The 23,681-nt window shown below is 35.5% G+C and overlaps 3 protein-coding genes across 3 annotated transcripts; 2 read left to right on the top strand and 1 right to left on the bottom strand.

The window, feature by feature from the left end:
• Positions 1-647: 647 nt before the first annotated feature.
• Positions 648-3,119, bottom strand: LOC133034351 (uncharacterized). Its single transcript, XM_061109418.1, has one exon. The coding sequence runs from the start codon at positions 3,117-3,119 to the stop codon at positions 648-650; it is 2,472 nt and encodes an 823-aa protein (XP_060965401.1).
• A 5,875-nt stretch (positions 3,120-8,994) lies between these two features.
• Positions 8,995-12,360, top strand: LOC133034350 (uncharacterized). Its single transcript, XM_061109417.1, has 6 exons — positions 8,995-9,535; positions 10,317-10,393; positions 11,329-11,625; positions 11,737-11,835; positions 12,053-12,133; positions 12,271-12,360. Exons 1-6 carry the CDS (start codon positions 8,995-8,997, stop codon positions 12,358-12,360), a joined length of 1,185 nt encoding a protein of 394 aa, XP_060965400.1.
• A 3,909-nt stretch (positions 12,361-16,269) lies between these two features.
• LOC115719557 (uncharacterized) lies at positions 16,270-20,168 on the top strand. The gene is made up of 8 exons (XM_030648651.2): positions 16,270-17,359; positions 17,464-17,540; positions 17,621-17,789; positions 18,548-18,636; positions 18,723-18,887; positions 19,022-19,099; positions 19,355-19,458; positions 19,662-20,168. The coding sequence occupies exons 1-8, from the start codon at positions 16,789-16,791 to the stop codon at positions 19,765-19,767; spliced, it is 1,359 nt and encodes a 452-aa protein (XP_030504511.2). The 5' UTR covers positions 16,270-16,788; the 3' UTR covers positions 19,768-20,168.
• Positions 20,169-23,681: the final 3,513 nt, after the last annotated feature.

Genomic DNA, 23,681 nt, shown 5'->3' with positions numbered 1-23,681 from the left:
ATTCTGTTGGCCAATCTTTATTCTTTCTAGTAAATCAGATTGCAATGTAATATTTGCCAACTTCCCGACTACAAACTCAATCTCAGCCTTGGCCATGTCCTCAGCCAATCTTGGAGAGATTTCCTTCAACTCGTAAACCTGCCCTGGGCCTTTCCGACTAAGTGCATCTGCCACTACGTTTGCTTTGCCGGGATGGTAGAGGATTTCACAGTCGTAATCCTTGACTAACTCTAGCCATCGTCGTTGTCTCATATTTAGATCTTTTTGAGTGAAAAAGTATTTCAAACTTTTGTGGTCGGTGTAAATCTCACACTTTTCACCATATAAATAGTGACGCCAAACCTTCAAAGCAAAAACCACCGCTGCCAAATCTAGATCATGAGTGGGGTAGCGATGTTCAAAGTCTTTCAACTACCTAGGGTCATAGGCAATGACCTTCCCTGATTGCATTAACACACAACCTAAGCCTTGTCTTGAGGCATCAAGTATATCACAAACTTTTCATCACTGACTAGCAAACTCAGAACTGGTGTGGTAATCAATCTCTTCTTTAATTCTTGGAAGCTATTCTCGCATTTATCAGTCCACATAAACTTATAACTCTTTCGGGTCAGCTCGGTCAAAGGAGTAGCAATCTTAGCAAAACCTTATACAAATCTCCTATAGTACCCAGCCAATCCTAAGAAACTTCTAACTTCAGTTGTTGTTTTAGGTTGTGGCCAATCTCGAACAGCTTCAATCTTCACTGGATCTACCAGAATCCCATCCTTACTTACCACATGTCCTAAGAAACTCACTTTGGACAACCAAAATTCGCACTTCTTGAACTTTGCATAAAGCTTGTGTTCTCGGAGACGCTGTAATACCATACGAAGGTGTTGTTCATGAGCTTCTTTCGATTCAGAATAGACTAGAATGTCATCAATAAACACAATCACAAAGTTATCAAGGAAGTCCTTAAATACCCGATTCATTAAGTCCATAAATGCTGCTGGTGCATTAGTCAAACCAAAGGACATCACTAAAAACTCGTAGTGCCCATATCGAGTACGAAAAGCAGTTTTGGGAATATCCTCTTCCCGAATCCTCAACTGGTGATAACTAGATCGAAGGTCAATCTTGGAGAAGATGGTCTTTCCCTGTAACTGATCAAACAAATCATCTATCCTTGGCAAAGGATATTTGTTCTTTATTGTCAACTTGTTCAATTCACGATAATCAATGCACATACGTAACGACCCATCCTTTTTCTTGACAAACAAAACTGGTGCACCCCAAGGAGAGGTACTCGGCCTCGTGAATCGTAGATCAAGTAGGTTCTGTAATTGGACTTTCAATTCTTTCAATTCTGTCGGTGCCATTCTATATGGAGCCTTAGAAACTGGTTCAGCTCCAGGTACTAATTCAATTTCAAAGTCAATCTTTCTCTTTGGTGGTAATCCTGGTAACTCTTCCGGAAATACATCCAGAAATTCACATACTACTCTAACCTTTTCCGGTCCCTCAGGTGTATCTTTTGTGGTATCCAACACACTAGCCAGGTATCCCATACATCCTTCTCGTAATAATTCCCTGGTCCTAAGTGCCGATATCAATGGAATCCGAGATCCTTGCACCTTTCCCATAAAAACAAATGGGATCTCACCCTCTGGTTTAAAAGTCACCATCTTTCTCTTACAATCTATAGTAGCATTGTACTTAGTCAACCAATCCATTCCCAGGATTGCATCAAAATCTTCTAAGTCTAATTCAATCAGATCCACTGACAATTCTCTCCCTTCTACTAACACTGGGAGAGACCTTACCCACCTCCTGGAGATTACCACTTCTCCAGTAGGTAACAAGGTACCAAATCCACCAGACATGACATCACATGGCCTACTCAATTTCTCAATGATTCTACTAGAAATATATGAATGTGTAGCACCAGAATCAATCAAAATAGTAAACATAATACCACCAATAGATATCTCACCTGTAACAGTCGAAGGGCCAACTTCAGCATCTGCTTGGGTCAAAGCAAACACCCGAGCAGGAACCATAGGACTCTCTTTCTTAGCCTCAGGCTTCTGTAGCTGTGGACAGCTGTTCTTGAAATGGCCTACTACTCCACATTGGTAACAAACTCTAGACCGGCATTCACCCAAGTGATGTCTCTTACATTTTGGGCATTCAGGGTAAGGCTGCCAAACCTCATTTTTGCCCCGACGAAAGCCCTGGTTATTTTGAAACTTTTTGTTTGGACCCACAACCGGTGGTCCATCTGGTTTCCTTTTTCGGTCATTGGGGCTAAAGCTTTTACTCACTCCAATACCAGATGAGGTCTTCCACGCGTCCTTCCTCTGAGTACTCTTTTTACGAATCAGGCTTTCAGCCCCCTCAGCAGTGAGAGCTAAGTCCACAATCTGAGGATAAGTCTTCACGACCCCTGATTGTTTGGCTGCCATAATCACATCTCTAGCAATATACTCTTCAAGACCTCTGATGAACTTAGCTTTTCTTGCAGCATCACTGGCCACTTCATCAGAAGCAAACTTGGCTAGTCTGTCAAACTTGGTAGCATATTCAGTCACAGTCATGCTACCCTGAACTAAACGTGCGAACTCTTCAGCTTGAGCGGCACGAATAGATTCATTATAATATTTCTCATAAAATAGTGCCCTGAATACATCCCAGGTCATAGTATTCAGATTATGACCTTGGGAAACAATCTCCCACCATATCCGGGCATCATCTCGTAACATATAAATAGCACATCGTACCCGGTCATTATCTTCTACCCGCATGAAATCAAAGATAGAAGCAATCATAGTCATCCACTGTTCTGCTTTCAGTGGGTCTGGGCCACCCTCAAACACAGGTGGGTTTTGTTTCCTGAACCGCTCATAAATTGGTTCCATACGATCCCCCATATTCGGTGGCACTACCTGAGGTGCCAGTATAGGTGCAGGACGAGCCTGTTGCTCTCTCAGGTCTCGAATCTGCTCCCCCTGCTGCCTAATTGTCTCTTGCATGGCAGCAAACAGTTGTTCCCAGTTCTGAAGGGGTGGAGGATGCTCTTCCCCACCACCTACCCCGAGTTCCAGCTCGCGGTTTAAACGGCCAGATCGCCGCTGCATGATCCAATATCCTGTAACCCAAAACCTCAACCATTTAGATTTTAAACAATATCAACGTCAATATGCATATAGTATTCACACACTGCTTCTTCCCATCATACACTATAATTGTCTAAACAGATAAGGCAATAACAAATAACATAAACACTTACTATACCATGAGTCGACCTGTCTTTGCAGTAAATGTACATATTCAACCCGTCTTCAGGACCTTTAAAACCATGGCTGCTCTGATACCAAGTTGTAACGCCCTAATCTATAGGAGCGCCACGTGTGTGATTTTATAAAACTAATTTAACACTAATATATTAATTAATTATTAAAAATTGTGAGGATAATAAAAACTTGACTAAAATAAAACACGAAAAACGGACATTATAACGGCAGTAAAAAGGAGTTCCGGGAATCCCTGTTATAAAGATTTATCCAAAAGACGATATACAACAACAATTCAAAACACAATTCAAAATACGACGGACACGACGATCTAAAACAACTCAACACGCAGGCTGGTGGGGTCAATATGTACATTGCTGGAGAAGACCGCCATCTCATGGTTGTTCTAATTTTGCCTTGCCCTTACCTGCACCACAAAGCACCCATGAGTCACACAGACTCAGGAAGAAAAGTAATAAAGAAGGATACATTAAATAGCTAATTATACATTTCATTATCACAAAATGGTTAAACTATAACATTTAATATTAGGTAATATAATCAGTCATATGCATAGAAACATATATGCTCATATATGCATTTCCTAATCAGGCAAGCCTGTGTCATAATGCAATATCATATATAATATCATTGCGACACCTAATCAGGTGAACCCGTGCCACAACTTGACATTAATATATCGCATCGTCTAATCAGACGATCTCGTACCTACGCTCGGTACTCATCATATGCCACTGACGCTCGTACCTTTGCCTGGTACGTCCGCAGATATATTGCATCACCTAATCAGGTGAGACCATATATTGTATCCATAGTATCATTACATTATCATTGCCTAATCAGATAATCAATAATTTCAGAACCTGTCATGCCATGTGGTACATTATACTTTTCTTACCTCAAGTTCCGAATCAGGTATGTTGGCTGACCTGCTTGGAGAACGATCGATAATCTCAGGCCCTATGTCATAACAACGATAAACCAATAAATGTTTATCCCAAAACACTACTTAACACTCATGTAAGATAATCTAAGATTTTCTACCAAATCCCGCAGTATAAATACACTAAAATAAAATATATATTTTAGCTCTAAGACATACACCATACTTTTGAGCTCATCACAAGCTTCGAAACGGTATATAGAACGTCCAAAACTGACACCCAAGTGAAAAGTTATGGCAAAAATACGAAAATTACTTTTCTAAAAATAAATAAATATATAAATAATGGTTTTAAAAACTAGATATGATAACATTTCATATCTCTTATATCAATCTATTCTCTCTACACACACAACACACATACACACATATAAGAATACATGAATAATTAATAGATTTCAGAATATTGCACCAATTATATATTTTTTACATTCACAATCACAAAAGACATGATATCTAACTATATATACGTATATATAAATATTCAGATCACTTCCATTGATGTCTTTGATTTCAATGATTAAACTATCCTTTAATTTATTCACACCACACCCAAAATCTAATCCAACATCAAAAATTATAAACTTCAACTACATATACAATTCCAATAGCAAAATAAAAGAAGACTTACCCAAATATTCTATGCTAGCTCTAAATTCTCAATTTCCAAACATAAATTAATGGTAAAATTTTTAGAAAATAGTAAGAATGAATGATAATGATGATGATGAGACTTACAGTGGGTTTGGCTATGTACAGAGAGAAAGAAAGGTTTAGGTTTTGTTATCCTTTTATGTTTATCATATATATATATAATCAGATTATTATTATTAAAATAATAATAATAATAATAATAATAATAATAATAAAACTTTATTATTAATAATTATTATTTCTTAGCTACTAAGAAACTTCTACTTCTAGGACATTACATTAAATCTCACATACTTCTAATTACCCCTAATACTTAAATTATCAACTTATCACAATATTCCCATTAATTTTATCAATTAAGCCTGTTATGACATTTCTGGCCCCCGATCGAGTCTCCAAGATCGCCAAACCTGAAAATATTTTTATTTCACATATAATTCATATTACATTCACATGTGCTATATAAATCTCCGTAATTTAAAAATTACGCTTATTTATCCATGTATAGCAAATTTAAAATTTTATGTTGAACTAGATTAGTAGGATCATAATCCCACTCATTACCTGGTTAACTCATAATATAAATATAAACCCTAATTATTAATTATTAAGCTTATTGGGATATTACAATAATGCTATTAATGTGGGGTCAAAAAATGATTTTCAGGTGGGCTTTGGTTTTCAGGCCCACCGAGAATTATGAGCCTACTCAGTTGGAATTGCCATGGGCTTGGGAACACGTGGGCCTTACAATTCCTTAAGGGTTTGGTGATCTAAAAGACACCCAATTTCATCTTTTTATGTGCGACTCTTAGCAAAAGAGACTACATTGAGAGTTTGCATATCGTTGGGCTTGAAGGTTTATTTGTGGTTGAAGTGCAAGGACATAGTGGTGGTCTGACTCTACTTTGGAGATTCGATGAAGAAGCTAACTTGCTGGGATTCTCAAACTTGCATATTGACTTGAAAATCACGATTTCTGGTGATCCCTCATGGCGGTTAACTGGGTTGTATGGAGAACCCATTTGGCAACTCTGACATAAGACTTGGGATTTACTTCATGATTTGTCATCTGAATCCTTGCTACCTTGGTGTATTATAGGAGACCTCAACAATATTCTAAGTCATGATGACAAACGAGGTGGTAATCCTTACCCTGATTGGTTACTGTCGGGGTTTCAGCAAGCTGTAGATGACTACCATTTACAAGACTTAGAGTTAATTGGCTACATATTTACGTGGGAAAGGAGTAGAAGGACTCCCGATTGGATAGAAGTTTAGCTCGATCGTGCGCTTGTATCTGATGCTTAGCTTGATTTATTTCCAAATTGTAAGTTATTTAATCTTAAGCTTTCTAGTTATGTTCATTACCCCATCCTTTAAGTGCCTAAGAATGAGGTGGCTATCTCTAGTAAGAATTAGTTTAGATTTGAAAATGCTTGGTTAAGAGAACCTTTATGTTTCAAAATTATTAAAGATAGCTGGGATCTTTGTAAGGGCAAGGGGATTCAGGAGAAATTTTGTATTGTGAGGAGGTGTTAGGAGAGTGGGGTAAGGATTATACTGGTAATTTCAAGGCTAGAATTCAAAATTGTAAGACTGAGATCAAAAAATGGAAGTATGGTCGAGGTGCTCTTTCTGTTCAAAATTTTAAAAATGCAAAAAATAATCTTTTTGAAGTGTTTACTCAGAGAGAGATTTTTTGGAGACAGTGATCCAAACAATTATGGTTACAAGTGGGGGATAGCAATTGTGACAGTGAGTAGTCCCATGATCCGTAAGGGGAAATACCGGGTAAGCTGTGCAATCCCACACCGCCTGGGAAGGTCAAGTGGGATTATTCAGAGACTGTGTAGGTATGGGACTGCACAGTTGAAGAGAGCTTAAATGGATTGATTGGTACTACCTATATCAACAAGGTGCATCTTATTTTTCGGTAGCCCATCACGAAAGAGCTCCATGGTTAAGCGTGCTTGGCTTGGGGCAATTTCAAGATGGGTGACCTCCTGTGAAGTTTTCCTAGGAAGTGTGCGAGTGAAGACAAAGCACGCTGGAAACACTTGTGTTGGTTTGTAGGGTCAGTAATCAGTCCATGATGCAACCAGAGTGATGTACTCGTGTATAAGAGCCATCATTTCGTGGTTGTAAAGGCCCAATGGAGACTTGAAGCAGGGACGTTACAAATGGTATCAGAGCCTTAACACAGCTGGAAGTGTGGTCGAGGAGGACGTCAGAGGCCGTAAGGGGGTGATTGTGACAGTCACTAGTGGGGGTGTACATCAAACCGCTCAAACCGCCCGCACCGCAAAAAAATATCGTTTGAAATTCTTCGCGGTGCGGTTGCGGTTTGAATTTTTCCCAAACCGCGCGGTGCGGTGCGGTTCGCGGTTTTAAATTATTAAACCGCGATACAAACCGCACCGCACCGCACCACATATTTTAAAATTTCAATTTTTATATTTATCTAATTAAGCCCATACATATGAGCCCAACCCAAGCCCATAAATCTTAGGGCAAAATCCATAACTCTTCACAAACCCTCTCTTCTTAGCAACAAACCCCCAAAGCCCATCCATGTGTATTGAAATTTGGAGTTGGAAGTTTGTGTTTGTTTTATTTTTAATAAATTATGTTAGTTGTACATTTATATTGTTGTTGGAATTTAATTATTTTTAAGTTTTTTATTTTGATTTAGGTGTGTTGTTGAAACTTTAAAAAGATTATTGACTTATTGTTGTTGTTATAACTTTTATTAGTCTCAAGTTTGTTGTATTTTCTTAAGTGTTTTGGAATAATTATATTAATGATAGTTTAATTATTTTATGATGATTTCAAAAAAAAATTGTGATAGTTCAAACCGCAGAAATCGCACCGCACCGCATCATTTTTTTGCGGTGCGATTTTTGCAGTTTTTTAGCATCGCGGTGCGGGTACGGTTTGGAAAATTGGAAAAACGGCATGTGCGGGTTGGTTTGAAAAAATGGTTAAAAACCGCACCACCCGCACTGCGAACACCCCTAGTCAGTAGTCCCGTGATCTGTAAGGGAAAATATCGGGTAAGTTGTGCAATCCCACACCGCCTGGGGAAGGTCAAGTGAGATGATTCTGAGACTGTGTAGGTATGGGGTTGCACAGTTGAAGAGAGCTTAAATGGATTGATTGATACTACCTATATCAACAAAGTGCATCTTGTTTTTTGGTAGCCCATCACGAAAGAGCTCCATGGTTAAGCGTGCTTGGCTTGGGGCAATTTCAAGATGGGTGATCTCCTGTGAAGTTTTCCTAGGAAGTGTGCGAGTGAAGACAAAGCATGCTGAAAATACTTGTGTTGGTTTGTAGGGTTAGTAATCAGTCCATGATGCAACCAGAGTGACGTACTCGTTTATAAGAGCCATCATTCCGTGGGTGTAAGGGCCCAACGGAGGCTTGAAATGGGGACGTTACAACAATAGTAAGTTTTTCAATATATCGCCCTCTTCCATCGTCGTAACAATTTAATTTCTAAACTCAAAGATTCGACTGGGATGTGGCATGTTTGGGACACGGGTCTAGCTGAGTTAATGATGAATTATTTTTTAGATCTGTTTTCTTCTACTGGAGCTGATTGATCTCATGTTACCGACTGCATTTCTCCTTGTATCTCGGCTGCATAGATTGAGGAATTGCTTAGACCTATTGAAGCAGATGAAGTAAGAAAAGCTCTTTTTCAAATGCATCTTGACAAGTCTCCAGGTCCGGATGGTATGACACCAGGTTTCTACCAGAAGTGTTGGGACATGGTTGGAGGGGATGTGGTTACACAGGTTCAAAATTTCTTCTTGACAGGGGTCCAACCTGATGGTCTCAATGCTACAAACGTGGCTCTTATCCCCAAGAAAATAGCCTAGCTATATGAGTGATTTAAGACCTATTTCGCTTTGTAATGTGCTCTTAAAAGTCATAACAAACGTCCTTGCGAAAAGGTTAAAGGTTTTTCTGCCTTCTGTAATATCTGATACCTAGAGTGCTTTTCTCCAAGGTCGACTTATTTCTAACAATATCATGGTTTCTTTTAAAATTATGCATTACTTAAAAAGAAAGACTTAAGGAAGAAAAGGTTTGATGGCTCTAAAACTCGATATGAGCAAGACTTATGATGGAATGGAGTGGGGTTATCTTAGGACGGTGTTATTACGTATGGGCTTTGATGGAAGATGGGTAAATCTAATTATGCACTGTGTGGAATCGGTATCTTATACTTTTGTCCATGCTGGTCGTAAAATGGGTCCAGTTCTTCCTACTCGTGGCATTCGTCAAGGGGATCTTATATCTCCTCTGCATCTCTTCATTCTTTGTGCTGAGGATTTTTTTGCCCTTTTGAAGAAATATGAGGTTGATGGCAAGATTCATGGTTGCAAAGTGGCTCGAAGGGCTCCTATGATTTCCCATATGCTATTTGATGATGATAGTTATGTTTTTTGTAGAGCCAATACTTGGGAAGCTGATTCTATTATGGAGTTACTACATCTTTATGAGCTTGCTTCGGGTCAAATAGTGAATATTGAGAAATCCTCTATTTTCTTCAGTTCAAATATTGAAACTACAATGAGGATTCGATATGTGGGAAAAAAAAGGATTTATGAAGCCGATGATAACACATCCTGTAATGACCGTTTTAGTAATTTGGATTAGTAAAGGCAATTAGCACTAATTTCTGATATTTTTATAATTATTTATTAATTTAATTATTTATGGGCCCCATTGTTAGAAATGGGCATTAGAGTTATAATTTCTCAATTTCGAAGATTTTATTAAACTCTAGGGGTATTATTTGACTTATATGTGAATTATGTTAATTTTGTAATTTTTGCTTGGCGATAACAGAAAATGCGATGGATGGCTAGTTTCATTACATGGGTAAGTTTAGAACCTTATTGCTTAGTGGGATATATATTGGAGAAAATTAAATACCGAGGTTGAGCGGGGTTATAGATTTTGACCATTTTACCCCTAGGCTTGAAATAGCTTAAGATTGAGCATCAAAGGGCATTTTAGTCATTTTAATTTGGGGATTAGGTGGCTGTGTGAGGGTGTGACAGCTGCCCTTTATTGTTGGCTGAGTTAGTGGATTTGATATGCATTATGTTGAATTAAGGAAATAAGAAAAATAGAAAGAAAAGACCAAAATAGAAAACCTCTCTTTCCCATCTCTCTCTTTCTTCGAACAAGCCAAAGGCGAGGAGGGATTGTTGCTGGTTTTTTGTGTTTCCAGCAAGAAATTGAGGAGACTTTATCTAAGGGCATCCATTCAACGCGGGACTTTCCGTTCAGGTCGACCAATTCATTTGAATCTGGAAAGAAGGTAAGAACTGTATATAATGTGTGATATGCATATCTGAATGTATGTATATGTTGTGATTCATACACTACCAACACTTGTACAGTTGCGGTACAAAGTGCATTGGTAAAGTGTATGATGTCTGAAAGTACACTGTGGTGTTACCTGCACTTGTACAGGAAGGTACAAGGTGTCTGTGGTACAACACTTAACAGTACTCAAGGTGCGGTCTATACCCTACCTACACTAGTACGAAGGTATACTGAGTGCATGTGGTACATGGTCGTATCCTAATTAGAATGTTCTTACTCATCTGTTAAGCCTTGTAAATAGATGTATGGGAGCCTAGATACAAGTCGATATTACATGATATGTTATATGTTTTTCTTACTGAGTCTCTCGACTCACAGTTCTGCTTCCATGTGTAGGTAAAGGAAAGACGAAAGCTGAACAGGAGTGAGTCTGAGCTGGGATGAGGTTGTACATGTCGTGACAGCGTGACCTGGAGTGTTCGGTCTCGGGACATCTGGGGATTTTATTTTGTAGTCGCTGTGCGACCTGAATATTGTATTTTGTATTAAAGTTTAGAAATAGGATCCCGGTACTTGTAAATAGTTTTGTAAATTATAAAGTTTAATATTTATTATAAGAGTTTTAATTTGACACGTTTTTTTAAGAAAAATCTTTGATTAGCAAAGATAGCACTGTAATTGCAAAAATACCGTAGCGTGCCTTAGCATTAGGGCGTTACACATCCTATCTGGGTCTGCCTAATATTATGGGACGTAAGAAAGCTACCATTTTGGGTTTTCTCAAGGATAAATTGTAGAAGTGTATTCAATAGTGGGAAGGTCGCTTTCTCCTCGAGCAGGGAAGGAAGTCTTACTAAAACCTGTTGCACAAACTATTCTTAATTATGCAATGAGTGTCTTTCTGCTTCCTGTGGAAACTTGCAAGGAATTGGAGGGGCTCATGGCTAAATTTTGGTGGAAAACATGCTCTTCGGCTACAAGAAATATTAGCTAGATGAGTTGGGGTCGAATGTACAAACATAAACATGCTAGAGGATTAGAATTCAGGAGTTTTTTTTTTACTTTAATTTAGCTTTATTGTGGAAGCAAGGGTGGCGAATTCTTACAAATGAATTGTCATTGATTGGAAAGGTGTTTAAGGCTCGTTATTACCCAAATGGGTTGTTTCTGGATGCCAATTTGGGTAATAGCCCGAGCTTTGTATGGCGTAGTGTGTATGAGGCTCAGGCTATTATTCGGGTTGGTGCTCGAAAGACTGTGGGTGATGGCTCCACAGTGTCGATTCTACATGATCCCTGGTTACCTTGCCCTATAGACCCGTATGTCCATTCGAACTACCCTGGTTTGAAAGACAAAAATGTTCACAGTCTCTTTTGTTTGGACGTTTAGGATTGGGACTTGGAAATCATTAATGATTTGTTCTTAGCCCGTGGCTGTGAGCTTATAATGTCTATTCAGCTGAGTTCAAACAATCATATGGATTACTGGTCCTAGAAACTTGAAAGAAACGACTTATTTACTGTGAAAAGTGCGTACCGATTTTTGGAAAATCTCAAAGGAGATTGGTTTGAAGATGATACTTCAAGTTTTTGGGTTAGCAACTTTATTTGGAGAGCAGTTTCGGGTGTTCTTCCAACTTGTTTGCAACTTCTTAAATGTCATGTGGTTATTAGCCCCATTTGTCTAATCTATCATGAGACTGAGGAATCTATTTTTCATGCTCTAGTGGATTGTTCTTTTGTTAGAGCCTATTGGAACAATGTCTAGCATTTCTAGTTGGTCAGGTGTTAGTTTTGGTTGTTGGTTTTAGGCTCTATCGACAAGGATCAATCTTCAAGCATTGGAGGAAGCGGCAATGGTCGCATGGGGTATTTGGAAGGCCTATAACGAGGTTGTTTGGCAACAAAATCTCCTACTATTGCATCAGTTGAACTGTCAGCAAGATCACTCCTTGATCAATTTCTTTTTGCACAATCACGGATGACGACTTTATTGTCTAAGGTGGGACTGCTTTCACGTGTGCATTAGACTACACCAGTTGCTAATCAGATCAATTTCAATGTTGACAGGGCTCTGTTTAATGATGTTAGCCGTTTTGGGATGGGTTGCTTGACCTGAAATCATGTTGGTCAAGATCTTGAGGCCTTCACTAAGAGCAAAAAGGGGAATTGTGTTAGACCAGAGATTGCAGATTTCATCGGGATAAAGGAAGCTCTAAGTTGGATTCAGCGACATAATTGGCCAAATGTTTTATTGGAAACAGATAACTTGGTCTGTGTTCAGGCTATCCATAGTAAGTTGCATATGCCATCTGAGTTGGTTTGTTGGTGAATGATTATCAAATTATTTTATCCTCTTTGAGTCATATTGTTATTCAATTTGTTAAACGATTTGTGAACAGAGCTGCCTATTATTTGGCGCGTAGCTCTTATTTTTTTCAAGGTCGTATTTTTTCAAGATCATCAGTTAATTCATCAGTTAATTCTTGAATTACGTAATATTATAATGGTAGATTATTTTGGTTAATGGAAGTTTATTTTTATTAAAAAAATTATCATTAATAATTCTTCTCATTAATAATAACAATTTTTTCTTAAAAAGAACAAAAAAAATCATCACTAGTATAAAAAAAGTGCCGACACCTCATGTGGTATTTTTTTTTTTTTTTTGTTAAATACCTCATGTGGTATTTGTTGTAGTCTTGTAGATGTTTTTTTTTTCCTTTTCAACTATTAATTCTTTTTAAGAAGAAGATTTCATTTCTCAGAATAATAAGAAAATTTAGAAACGTGGAAGTTTCGATTTTAATAGACAGATAGCACATCTTATCTCAAAATATATAAATAAATAAAAAATAAATATACAGATAGTACAAGTTTCTTTCCTTAATAAATGTACAGTAAATAAAGTTATAGTTAGAGGAAAGCAATAGATAGCTTATTATTACTAGTAATAAATAAAGATAACAATAAATAAATATGACAAATTTTAAGATTTGCATTTATAACAAAATTTAGGGGATAGATTTTAAATTTATTTTTAAAATAATTTATTGTATCAAAACTTAAGTTTAAATAATTTCTTAAACTCTATTTTATTTTATACTTAGGTAAAATAAATTATTTTGAACTCAATTTTTTTTAGTAAAGTATATTGTTTATAATTTTTTACAAATTTGCAGTATATAATATAACTATAAATATACCCTATTATATAAAAATTAAACTATGAAAATATGTAAATTTAAATGACTATTTTTTTGTAAAATTTTACTCCTGAATATTTTTTGATGCGAAAATTCAACTCAAACTATATGAATCGTAGCAAATATCTCTTTATAATTATATTTTGATCATTTTTTAAAATTAATTTGCTGATTTTACTATAAGTTATAGGTATAATTACAGTATAATGATCTATTTAATAGCTTGAAGCTATTTAAAATATAATTTATTGACATTAAATATATAAATATTAACTTTAAAAATATATATATATTCTCATAATTTATTATGGAAGGAAAATTATAAAAAATAATAAATTCAAAAGGTAAAATTTTACGAAAATTTTAGTTTAAAGAGATAAATTCTATTTATTTGTTTTTTTTTTTTATAACAATCTACATTGTAAACTTATTTTAAATTTTAAAGGTTTTTTAAAAATAATAATATACGTAAAGTGATGCACTCTCTAACTTTTTACTTATGTACAAAAACAAAACAAGGATAAAGACAAGTACCAGATATCAAATGTAACGGCGATAAGAAATACAACGTAGGACCCACTCATTTATTCTTAAATCTTAATTTAAAAAAATTAATGGATAAATCGGAAATGCTAAAACACACTAGAGAGGCTACGAATTTCATATAAGTTAAAGTAATAATATTTGTGCGTTTGGAAAGCCACAATGTAATTGAATTTATGTATAATTAGAGATAATTACATAATTTGACATGTTTGTCTGTCCATGTAATTACACTGTAACTATGTAATTGGAAGTAATTACTAAAAACTTTCTATATTAAACATTAGCTACTAAAAAATATTATTTTCCCATGTAATTACTAACTATTTTGCCAAACAAGATATTAGAAATTCATATGTAATTACCACTTCATATCCAAACACACTTTGCATTTTAAAATATAGCGTAATTACTAAACTGTGTAATTACCACCTTAGTAATTACACTACCTGGTAATTACACAGTTACTTCCAAAATATAAGAATAAGAATAGGAATAGGAATAAAAATAAGAATAGAATGGAATAAAATTTAGAATGCATAAAAAAAATTAATAAAAATCATTAATTTTTTTCTCTTGTTACAATGGAATGGTCTTTCCTACTTTTTTTAAAATGAAATAGTCATTCACTAAAATGGAGGAAAGAACATTCCATTAGAATGTCATTTCAATACTTTAAAATGTAACTACATAAAAAAATAGAATGAAAATTATTTTCTTTCTATTCCATTTCATTACCTCTAACCAAACGCCATCTTAGTGGGTAATATAAAAATTTTATACATTAGTTTCACATTCTCAACATGTAATTTTCTTACCCATATTGTCATTGTCATGCAAATTAAAACTTATAACAAATACACTGTAAGAGAATATTATTAATTAGTTTTATCACTGTACCTAATATCAATGTTGTTTCATTATTATTGAGCATTGAAATTTTTTTTATTGCCATATTTAATAAAATAAACAAAAATAATGTTTGTAATATTTTTCGAAGTTGCCCTTATATGTTTATTATTTAATTTTAAAAATATAGTTTCCATTTTTTTGTGTGAAAAGGTTTTCAAAATCAGATTTTATACTCTTTTGATTTATTGTGAATTAAATATGAGTTTTTCTTTTATAGAATATTTGATTTTATCCTTTGCTTAATTTTTATTCATATTTTATTCATTTTTATCTGATTTCTTGACCAAAAAACCGTGTACAGCTACAAATGTTAATGTAATCAAAATTACTTTATTTATTTATAGAAATTTTGCTAAAAAACTGTCCAAGTTCACTGTAACTGTTTGAACGGACTAATTGTCTGTTTAAATAGATTTTGACTTTTCTATTTGGGAAGATTTTCATTTAAATGATCTGATCGTTTCTTGGTTGTTTGTCCACGACCTAAAGGGATTCTAAAGTGTATAAATTCATCCCTAGGTTGCTGGTTTTGTTTATCTCTCTTGGTGTATCAATTCTAAATTACTTTTCAAAGTTAGAGAGTATTTTCTTTGTTGTGTGAAGAACTTGAGTCCAACAAGTTCTTAGTATTTTATTATTGTGTTATTATGTACTGTTTCTTGTTGAAATTGTACAGGTTGAACACTTTGAATATTGTTAATTAAGCTTCGGGAAGTCTTGTTCGTGAGTCACTCTTTGGGAGGAAGATTGCAAGTTAGACATTCTTTGGGAGGAAGATTGCATGTGAGACACTCTTCAAGATGAAGTGTGCAAGTGCTACGAATTGAAGGAAGTTCAAGGTCTCGACACTTCAGAAATTTGATTAGAAGAATAGATTACAACAGTTGCCACAAATTCAAAGAGAGAATCTTTATTTGTATAAGTCAATTTGATTTTGTAAACACTTGAGATTCATCTAATAAATTTTATTCTCTGGGTGTGGTCTCATAGACTAGAAATAATTTGAAAGAGTTCTGATACCTTGTATAAAATATTGTGTGTCATTTTATTTTCTGCATTTTTACATTTTGCAATATGTTTCTGTTCTATCAGATTCTGTATCTAATAAATAATTTCACTTGACAATTAAAACAAAATTTCAAATATCAATAGTATTTAGCACATTTTAAATGTATCATCTTACACTTAGTTAAAAATACTCTCTACAAATTATTACGGGTGCAAGACACCACTTATATATTTTAGCATTTATTTATCTTATTATTATAATAAGTATTATATTTATTATCAGCTGAGTGTGGCAATTGGTGTGGATAGATAGAGAACCACCCACCGAGGCTTCACACCTCGTTTCACTTCTCCTGTGCCTCACAAGTCACAATATCATTTTTATTTTTATTTTATATAAAAAAATGAAAAAAAAAAAGGAAAGAAAGAAATGAAGAAAGTTAAGTAATAGTGAAGAAAGATATGATTTTTATTTCTTTTTTCATTACACCACAGCCATTATTGCTTTATACCACTAAAGTACCACTTCTACTACTACTACTAATTCAAGGAAGGAGGAGAGGACTCATCGTGACCAGGAAGTACCCCACATTCCTATTCTTTCTTACGGAAAAGGGTTTTCCTTCAAATCCCAACTTCTTCAATCTTCAATAATAATAACCCAAAAACAACACAAACCTCATCACTCTCTCTCTTACGCGGAAAAGGTGCATTTTTTCCCATGTTTTCTCTCTGTTCATGTTGGTTGTGAGGAACTGGGTTGTGTAATTTTATTGGGTTTTCTTGTTTTCTGAGATCGGAAATCGGAAAAGGGATTTCTTTTTTTTTTTTTTGTTGGGGAATTGGGGTTGAAGCTAATTTAGGTGTGGTGGGCGGAGATGGAGTCATCACTGGGTAATTCAGAAATGTATGGAAGAATTAATAACAGTACGAGGAGATTTGGAATTCAAATTCCTGAGTCGAATTTCATAAGGGCGCCATTGACTGCATTTTTGGAGCATACGGGTATATTTGGAGGTGGAGGGAGCTCTGTTTCTCAGGCAACACGTGGTTTGGTTGGGAGCCGGCACTCTCTGATTCGTAACTCTCTTCAGGAGGAGGACGACGAAGACGACGAATACGATGTCGTTCCGGGGGATGGTGGTGAAGATGAGGAAGATGAGGTTTCTATTAGGATCATTGGAGCAACCGAGAATCAGCATGAACTTCCCACCGTTGATGGAGCTAATGTCGTTTTACGCAGTGGAAACGACAATGCAGGACCCAGTTCAGGGAGCGAAGATAGCGAGGGCAACGCCGAGTCTGGAGCTGGAGCTGGAGCCACGAGTAATAGCAGAGACTCTTCTCCTTATCAGAGATATGATATTCAACACTTTGCTAGGTGGTTTGAGCAGATTCTCCCTTTTACTTTGCTACTTCTTCTTGTCTTCATTAGACAACATTATCAAGGTAACTGTTTTTCTATTTTGATTTAACAAAAAGACAAGATTTTCTTTGAAATGCAATATCAGAATGTCCCTTTTTTTATTGGTTTTATTTGAATTGAGTTTCAGGTTTTTCAATTACTATTTGGATTGCCGCAGTTATGTTCAAATCGAATGATATTGTGCGAAAACAAACGGCTCTAAAGGTGCTTTAACTTGCATTTTGATCTTATCTAATCATGGTGGTTATCAGATTAGTTTAAGGGTCTTGAATTTTTTTTTGCAGGGGGAGAGAAAGATTCCTATTCTTGTGTGCATAAGTTCAGTGTTCATGCTTCATGTGATCTGTTTTTACTGGTGGTACCGAAAGGATGACCTTCTGTACCCTTTGGCATTAATTCCTCCTAAAGTGGTACCCCCTTTCTGGCATGCCGTATTCATCATCATGATAAATGGTAATTACTGAAAATACAGTTACAATTTAATGCTATTATCTATTGAAGTTGATACATTGCCAATGTTATTACTGACCATTCACATTTTGTGGGGATTGTTGTATTATGGTCAATGGAGTGAAATCTTCCGAAGGCTATTGTATGAATTATTGACATTCAATTAGATAATATCATTCTGTGAAACATAAATCTATTCAATAATTCAAATCATTGCTGTAGTTTATATGAAATGAATGAATGAATTGTATGAACTATTGGCATACAATTAGATAATCTCATTCTGTGAATCATAAATCTATTCAATTATTCAGTGTATCTTTGGCATCAGAGTTTTTATTTGGATATGAATGAAAGAAGTGTCTCTGAAGTTCTTATGTCTACTGTCTTTTTTGCTATTTTCTTGGAAATTAATTAGATTAATTTGCCCTTTGGAGTATTGATTTTGTTATGAAATTTGTCAGTATTCCACCAGTGTTTTTTTTTAATCTGCATCATAAGAAATATAAATATAATTGTTTGAGTAATATGATTGTGGTATTAAAACCCTTTTCTAGATCAGTTACCAATCTTATATATCTTAGAACTTGGCAAAGGCTGGTGGAGTAACTTGCCACTTTTTTCTTGGAGCTTTTAAACTTCAACAATAGAGGATAAAATAACAGAATTATATAAAAGGAAAGACAGGAAGAGCAAAACAAAGTGCTTCTTGCTTGACAATGATAATGTCATGATATTCTTTGAAATTGATTATTTTGTAGATATTATGGTCCGGCAGGCTGCAATGGCCCTGAAATGTATGCTTTTGGTGTTTTTCAGAGATAGTAGAGGTCGTGACTACCGCAAGCAGGTTGCTTTCTCTATAAAGTTTTCAAAGTTGCATTATTTAATATCTCAAATTTGCCACTTTTTGTTGATGGTGCTAATTTCTTCCAGGGTCAAATGCTAACTCTTGTTGAGTACCTGTTGCTGCTGTACCGAGCATTGTTGCCTACTCCTGTTTGGTACCGATTTTTCTTAAACAAAGAATATGGAAGCTTTTTTTCTTCGCTAACTACCGGATTATATTTAACCTTCAAGCTCACATCGGTTGTGGAGAAGGTATAGTTTCGTCAATGCAAAACAAATTCTTTTCTTTATGCAGGGTCAATTCGAGACTCAAGATTCAAGATTTTGAAGAAATGTTAGCTTGAAATTATTGTATTAATAATTAAAATTTTATTTTGACACTTTAGGTTCAGTGCTTTTTTGTCGCATTGAGAGCCCTATCCCGTAAGGAAGTGCACTACGGATCATATGCTACATCCGAACAGGTCAGTGTAGTTATATGTTAACATCTTACGTACAAATACCTATCTTCCATATTATATGAGCCGGGTTAGAAGTGGAATTTGGGGAGACCTTTTTTGGTGATTTGCTTGATCAATGTCTTTCTATATCATATCATATTCATGACCTTTAAATCTAAGATGTTACTTCCAAATGGGGTTGGTTCATAAAGGCTAGCAATATTTGATCTTTTTCGGTTTTAAAGTTTTATAAAAAAAAAGGAAAAAATTCAATTTCAGGTGAGCGCTGCGGGAGATCTCTGTGCAATTTGCCAGGAGAAGATGCATGCTCCTATACTTCTTCGTTGTAAACACATATTCTGTGAGGATTGTGTATCAGAATGGTCAGTTCCTTTAACCTTAAACCCTTTTCTTGTAAAAGATTTTTATTTCTTCTGTCGTAAGATAGCAAGGTTTCACTGATTATTATTCTAATTTACAGCTATAACATCATAAAACATGTTGAACTCCCATGAAGTCACATTTTATCTATTCCAATTTTGCTTCTCACAAATAAATTATGGTGTATTGTATTTATCAACATCAGGTTTGAGCGCGAAAGAACTTGTCCATTATGCAGAGCCTTGGTGAAACCAGCGGGAATCAAATCGTACGGGGATGGAGCAACTAGTTTGTACTTCCAGCTATTTTAAGACACACCAACCATCATTGATGGAAACTTGAGCTTCTTTGAGAATCACAAAAGGGTCTCATGTGTTGCAAGTAAATGGATTCATACTACCTATGAAAATTCGAAATTCGCTGTCCAATGAATTCGGAATAGAATGTTTGGACTTAGATGAACTTAAAATCACCCCTTACCAGCATGGTTTTTCAATCCACTGTAGATAGCCTCTACATGTAAAAATGGAAGAGGTTTATATTTACTTGTGAAATGCACACATATAATAATAATATATACATGAAATATACACATATGTAGATAACAAATAAAGGAATATTTCGACATAAAAACTGAGATATGTTACCGTAACTGAGTTGACATCATTATTGATCATTTGATTTATTGTTTTTAATGTCCTTGATTTGGTAACTGGTGCATTGTCCTATTTTATTTGCCTAGAACATTCAAAAACTAGTTATTGTAATTCTTTTTTCTTTTTTTTACTTTAAAATAAAAAACTTGATATTAGAGCTGCAATCAATTTTGAAGATATTTTATATTTTGACTGTGATGAAAATGAATGAGAAATTTTGCCTGACCCTAAAGGGTATTGGGAGTTAATTAAAGTATCATAACTATTGTGGTGGTGATCATTAATTCATCAAAGACTTCATAATCAGTTCGGTGGCTATAAATTCCAACTTGTCAATTATGAACCATAAATATTGGATTCGATAAAGATGTGATTTTTGTTGTAGGTGGCTCCACTAGACAGCAATGTATACATCAAGTGACATAAGTGACATGTAATATTTATGCAATTTATTCATACAAGTTAATATGCAAATTATACCCTTTTATGACAAAATATGTAGCATTAGGTAACATTTAAACTTTTTTATTTTTTAATTATAAAAATGAAAGGAGAATTTTTATTTATTTATTTATTTTTAAAACAAAAATATATTCGATAATTATTTTTGTTTTTTAATTTTAAAAACAAAAAATTAATATGTGTTTTCTAAATTTTATTTTTGTTTTTTATTTTTATTTAAGTCGGGATTGGGGTTCGAGTCTGACTTTAGGTTTGGGTGTGGAGTTCGGTTTTAGGTTCGAGTCGGGATCGAGGCCCAGGGTTGGGTCCAGGATCCAAGGTAGGAGCTTGGGCTGAGGCGTGGCATGGGCCGGTTCCAAGTTCGTGGTTTGGGTTTGGGTCCGAGGACGAGGTCGGAGTCCGGGTCCAGGGTCTAGTGCTAGGTCTGTCTTTGAGTCCCGGGCCGGATCCAGGGTTTAGGGTTGGGGCTCAATTTTGAGTCTAGGGTCAGGGTCTTAGGCCAGGTCTGGGGTCGGGTCTAGGTCCAAGACCGAGTCTGGGGTTCGGGTCCATGGTCTGAGTCTGTGTTCAAGGCGAGGAGTGAGTCCAGGTTCGATTTCGCGGTCTGGGTTGACTCATAGTCATAGCAGAGGACTAAGTAAAGGACACAACAACAAATGAAGATCTAATCCAAAAGGGTCAGAAGACACATAAGGATGTTTCAACTATGGGAAGCCCGAACACTTCAAGAAAGATTGTTATTTCTTAAACAAGAACAGAAAGAACTAGTTCAATAGGAAAAGAGACAACTACAACTCAGAATCCAAAAACCCTAAACAGAACAGATCATCAAAATGCAAATTTGAGTGACTGTTATGAAAATGGAGAAGTTTATGTTGCTGGATCATCTTTTAAAGATGATTGGATATTAGACTCTGGCTGTACTTTCTATATGACTAATAACGGAACTATTTTGACTGATTTCAGAGATTTCACAAAAGGCAAGGTGATACTAGGAAATGACCAAAGCTGTAAAATCAAAAGAGCAGGGACAATGGCATTCAAAATGCATGATGGGGTCACTAGATCACTCACTGGGGTAAGATATGTTCGTGATTTGTCCAAAAACCTAATTTCACTAAGTGTGCTTGATGATTTGAAAATAAAAAGTAAGATCAAGGATGGACAAATAAAGATTTGCAAGGGGTCAATGACAGTCATCAAAGGAGTCAAGAAGGAAGGTATGTACTACATGATAGGAGAACTTATAGCTAGAAGCAACAACACAGTTGGACAAAACAACATATTGCAAAGTCCAAAAGATGTTAAAGCAATACTATGGCATAATAGACTTGAGCACATAACAGAGAAAGGAATACAGATTGTTAATGAGCAACAATTGTTGGGAAAGATAGAGTAAGCAAAGTGGAATTCTGTGAGCATTGCATACTTAGAAAACATCACAGATTGAAGTTCAAAATAGGTACACATAAATCTAAAGTTATACTAGATTATATACACTTTTTATGGGGCCCTGAAAAAAATACCTACTCATGGAGGTAACACTTATTTTATGTCAATTGTTGATGATTTTTCTAGGAAAGTATGGGTGTTTCTACTTAAGAATAAAAATGATACTTTTCAAAGATTTAAACACTGGAAAACACTTGTTGAAAATCTTACTAACATAAAAATCAAAAACCTAAGGACAGATAATGGTCTAGAATTTTGTAACAATGAATTTGATATGTTTTGCAGAGAAACAGAAATACAAAGGCACAAGACTGTTAGGCTAACACCACAACAGAATTGTGCAGCTGAAAGAATGAATAGAACCATTCTAAACAAGACCAGGTGTATATTGATACAATCTGGACTGTCTCATGGTTTTTGGGGTGAAGCTGTTATGACATCTACCTATCTGATAAACAGATGTCCTTCCAATGTTATTGAATTTAAAATACCTGAGGAAAGGTGGTCTGGTAAACCACCTGACCTGTCAAATCTAAGGGTGTTTGGTTGTAGTGCTTATGTGCACCAAAGTATTGGTAAACCAGAACTTAAAGCTATAAAAAGAATTTTTCTGAGATATCCTGAAGGGGTAAAAGGGTATAGAATCTGGTTAAGGGAAAAGGGGGATTTTAAGACTATTATCAGCAGAGATGTTATATTCAAGGAAAATAAATTTCCATGTTTACTTAAAACTAACCCTGCAGGTACATCAGATACTAACCCAGCAGGAATCATACAGTTTGATCCATCCTATGAAGATTAGAGGATCAAGAAGAATTTGATGTCAATTAGGTGGAACCAGCAGGAGGAGAACCTGAACCAGATCAGGTTCAGGTGGAACACACAGAAAATACTAACAGAGAGGAGGCTCAAATAGAAGGACAACAAGAAGAGAAGACAAAAGACACAACAAACAGGGGCTCTAGATGACTACCAATTGACCAGAGATAGAGAGAAGATAACATCAAAACCTAATCCCAAATACAGTTTTAATATCTGGAATGAAGATATAGCTTATGCATTTATGACAGCTATGGAGTCAATCAACTCAGAACCTCAAACATATGAGGAAGCAATGGAAAGACCTAATGCTAAGAAATGGTTCAAGGCAATGGATGAAGAGATGGTGTCACTTAGGAAGAACAAGACCTGGATGATGGTTTTAAGACCTAAGGGGAAGAGAATAATAGCTTGAAAATGGGTCTACAAGCATAAAGAAGGCAGATCTAAAGGGAAATCTACAAGGATTAAGGCTAGGCTGGTAGCAAAGGGTTTCACAGAAAGAAGGCATAGATTATATGGAAATATTCTCACCAGTTGCTAAGTACAAGACTATTAGAATCATGTTATCCATAGCAAACCAGTTTGATATGGAGATTTACCAAATGGATGTTACAACTGCTTTCTTACATGGAGATCTAGAGGAAGAAATCTATATAGAGCAGCCTAAAGGTTTTGAAGTTAAAGGCAAAGAAGAAATGGTCTGTAAGCTAATTAAGTCTCTATATGGACTCAAACAGGCCCCCAAACAATGGAATAGAAAGTTTGATGCTTTTATGATAAAGCATTAATTCAACATGAGTTATAATGACACTTGTCTATACTACAAGGGAAGC

This window comes from Cannabis sativa, chromosome 2 (genome assembly GCF_029168945.1).
Source record: "Cannabis sativa cultivar Pink pepper isolate KNU-18-1 chromosome 2, ASM2916894v1, whole genome shotgun sequence".
NCBI lineage: Eukaryota > Viridiplantae > Streptophyta > Magnoliopsida > Rosales > Cannabaceae > Cannabis > Cannabis sativa.
The sequence above is the reverse complement of the archived record's forward strand: the minus strand, read 5'-3'. Positions and strand labels throughout refer to the sequence as shown.